This window comes from Seriola lalandi, unplaced genomic scaffold (assembly GCF_002814215.2).
Source record: "Seriola lalandi dorsalis isolate HSWRI2012SDOR001 ecotype SW California unplaced genomic scaffold, Sedor1 jcf7180001976952, whole genome shotgun sequence".
Lineage (NCBI taxonomy): Eukaryota > Metazoa > Chordata > Actinopteri > Carangiformes > Carangidae > Seriola > Seriola lalandi.
Window position 1 is genome coordinate 1 of NW_019447618.1, and position 3,944 is coordinate 3,944.

The following is a 3,944-nucleotide window of genomic DNA, read 5'->3' on the forward strand; positions in this document are numbered from 1 at the left end:
AAAAAAAAATCAGCAGAATAGATTCATTGATACTCATAATAATCATTGGCTGCAGCCCTAGACTGCACTATCTCCAAATCCAAGATCAGAAGATGTAACATACAGCATGTAATTACTAATTCCCTGCTCATAACGCTTGTAACTTTACATATGTTATGCTATATTTAACAGACCAGCAATAAATATTACCTCAAGTATTGTATATTCTCTGAACCACCGGCGCACGCAATCCTTGGCAACATCCAGACTGTTTTCATCATTCGTCTTGCAGTAAATCCTAATAAACTTCTCAGAAAAGTTCTTTGGGAGAAGCCTGGACACCTGAAAAGAATAACAACAGCTTCTTTAAGAGAAATATACTGAAGGAACAAACAGTTCATAAAAAGAGAGCATTTAAAGATAAAACTTTTGTTGTCATTGTTCTGACCTTTTCTCCGGAGCACTGGAACGCTTTGTTTGGTTCATTCTTGCTGTAGAAATACACACAGCTGATGGGATCCTCATCTTTGTTCCCATAATCAAGAGAAGTGGTCTAAAAGAGAAGAGTGAGGGATAAGCTTTTTTTTAAAAATCATAAATTATGCCACAACAGAGGTTTAGAAACATTTTGCAAATCTATGATAATCAACAAGAAAGTAATTAGACTAAAGACTTACCACAACTTCAAAGTCATCTGGTGTCAGCCTGTCAGGCTCTTTAGCTAATTCGTCTTCCCACTTCTGAATCACCTCCTGAGGGAGGGAGGAGAAAGGGTGTGAAGTGAGAGGAATGTGAGATTTATTACCACTTGACAACATATAGCAAGAATATGTCCACATTAAATTGTTAAATTTTTCCCAGTTTTGGCTCTCTGTCCACGCTAAAACATTTTTTCTCACCCAAAAATGATGACGTGGGTCTGCCCAGTTATTGTTTGGGGGCTTTGGGGCAGTGAAGTTAAAAATCAATCAAATCATAAAATAATTATTTTATTGGCACAGCAGCCTGGGAATGACATGTACATTTCATGTTTTCTACCTTAACAGACAAAGTGCTTTACTGTTCCCACAGTCACATATCTATGGCAACAGGGCTGCCGTGCAAGGCACTGGCCTGGCTGAAAGGAGCTGGGGATCAAACTGCCAACATACAGCCTGAGCCACAGCCATTTCATACTCGTTCTACTGACTGTACAGTAACAGAAAAATATGTAAATGAGAAGAACTGTACTATTAAATATTAAAACAGGTCGTTATAGGGCCAACGACAGCTATCATTAATGTGATGCACAGCTAAGAAGAAGAAGAATAACAACAACATCAACAACAACAACAACAACAACAACAACAACAACAACAACAACAACAACAGTGTTTTAAAAATGAGACAGCTGTGACATTTGACTGGTAGGAATTTGTTATATTTTATGTGAAATCCAGGTCCAATCACACACAAGCAAAGTAAAATGAGAGAGATAACTGAAGTAATAATATACATGCCATTTTTCAGTCACAGAATGAGCATAACGTTCAGCTTTGTAATAACAAAGTCAACTTTCAAAAATGTGATTGTAATGTTCAGTGTTGTCGAACACACACCAAAGTCAAATGTCACCATGTCAAGCAGAAACATAATGCAACACAGGCACACAAAGACATCAGTGCACACCTTTGTGATTTCCGCAGTCCCAGTCTCAACTTTGGCCACACACTTGTAGAGATCACGAGTGATGATCCTGTTGAGAATCTTCCTCGCATCTTCCAGCTCAGGGGAGGAGGAGTGGAGTATGTCTTCAAACACTCGATCTACAACAAAAACAGTGAAACAGAGCGGAGGACAGGTCAGTTGGAACTAACCAAAGACAATTTCATTCAGTGTTTCACCAATAAATAATTGACATTGTAATATAACTTTGTGGAAGTTATCTAAAGACATTAGAAGTCGAAATTCTTTTTTTTTTCAAAGCACCTGCATTTGGATGTGCAAGTATGTTCATTGAGAAAATATAACATTGATAAAATGACCTATACCGTATTTATTCGTAAATATAAAACAATGGTTTTTATGACTGCAACATACATTTTATTTAAACATGCCCAATTAATCACTCATCACAACTTTGTAATGTATAAGATCTTGTGTCATTTATTTATATTATATATTTATATACATTTACTGTATGTGCTAGCAGGACTGAAAATAATGTGTTTTCTGTTGCAGTACAATGATAGAGGCTGTCTGGCTCTCTTTGTGCGCACATGGTGCTTTGTGTATCCTGCGCACTCCTCTCTGTGTTCTTCAGCTGACAGCACACTGTGGTATCTGCTGACCTGTCAGCTTGGTGTAGGCCTCCATGTCATCTATGGCTGTGGAGAGAGTGAAGATCTTCCCCCCTGAGCCTTTAATCTTGATGTGTTTATCTGCTTTAACAAAGGCCTCTGAGATCCTGAGTAAACACACCCAACATATGATCGATTTTGAGAATATTTTGCTGCATGTCATTCAAAAGAGTAAACCATGAAGCGAGGAAGAGTAGCTACTTACATAGTCTCTATGAGCTTGTTCACCTTGTGCTGGTAGGCTTTTCTGTGGAAACTACACCTTGCATAGAACATGGCGTACAGATTGTGCATCTCCTGTTGAGAGATTAGCCACAACTAATCAGATAAATGGATTATTATTTAAAAAATTTAAAAACAACAACAGCAACAAACAAACAAATTAAAGCAGCAGTAACATTGTCACCACCTTGTCTCGAGAGCAGATGTGCTTCCCCCCGCCCTCCACCTCACACACTCTGGCAAACTTGAAGAAGCGGTGATGGTCAAAGTGGTTCTGGATGCCCAGGTGGTGGCAGTCCCTGACAAGAGACAGAGTGAGGAAATATGTGGAGAAACAAAAGCTTATCAAATTTAGTTAATGAAATCACCCAAGTGAATGTTGCATAATGTAAAAATAATCAGGAGAACATTGTAATTGTTCTGGGGAAATAATACAGTAGTTCATCACTCTACATCAACAAGTGAATTAAACAGTAGCTATTCAACAAGCCCCACCTGGCAAAGTAGTCAAACTTGTCCACATCAATGCCATTTGTTTTATTGGCCACGATTTCATAGAGGAAGGACTTGTCCTTGTCTCGACCTTCATATGGCCACTGTAGAGAAGACAACATGATAATGGCATTAAACACTGACTGCTGTAGCAATGACGACACCGACTCATTTCACACAATTCACACATACAGAAGTGACAGGTACCTCCTTTTGTTTATTAGAGTCCAGACGTCCCCCAATCATCTCCTTGATGAAGAGCATGTCCTGCTCTGGCTCCAGGCCGTACTTCTTCATCTTTTCCTCCAGAGCATTACATTTAACCATGTGATCAAACATGTCTTGAGAAGCTTTTTCATGCTGCAAAATAGACAGGCTCATTACATTAATATATTAGTATATTAGTAAGTGAAAATAAAATGGCTCCAGTAGAAAGAGTTTATCTTTTCCAAAACATCAAAAGATACACAGAACATGAATTTTTGTCTAATCTCTTATATTTGTTTCTCTCTGGTCATAAATTACATAATGACCATGTGAGGTAAGTCAGATTTCACAGACAACAGAAATAATTGAAGAGTTTCTTACCTTCCACTTTTTACCTGCTTTGGGGATGAACATTCCATCAAACAGATGAGAAAATGGTCCATGTCCTAAATGTGGAGAAATCAATATAAAATTACCTAATCATGACTGCGTGTGAACTGTAAAGTAAGACATTTGTGATTATATGTTATTGAACAGGCTGGCAGAAGGGACGGGCCTTTACTCCTAACCTCCATTGTTTAATAATCACATTTGATCATATTTCTACAAAATGACTTTTGTAATCTGCTCCCATTTGCTTTTATTATTTTGCTTTTGAAGCAAATTCAACATTTCTTCCATCTGTTGTTTTGATATATTCAGGAT

At 37.9% G+C, this 3,944-nt stretch overlaps 1 protein-coding gene across 1 annotated transcript; it reads right to left on the bottom strand.

The window, feature by feature from the left end:
* Positions 1 to 138: 138 nt before the first annotated feature.
* LOC111656865 (deoxynucleoside triphosphate triphosphohydrolase SAMHD1-like) lies at positions 139 to 3,780 on the bottom strand. The gene is made up of 10 exons (XM_023408764.2): positions 3,621 to 3,780; positions 3,240 to 3,392; positions 3,036 to 3,136; positions 2,728 to 2,839; positions 2,524 to 2,615; positions 2,310 to 2,425; positions 1,648 to 1,784; positions 657 to 731; positions 428 to 532; positions 139 to 321 (listed from the first exon to the last, which is right to left on the bottom strand). Exons 1-10 carry the CDS (start codon positions 3,651 to 3,653, stop codon positions 154 to 156), a joined length of 1,092 nt encoding a protein of 363 aa, XP_023264532.2. The 5' UTR covers positions 3,654 to 3,780; the 3' UTR covers positions 139 to 153.
* Positions 3,781 to 3,944: the final 164 nt, after the last annotated feature.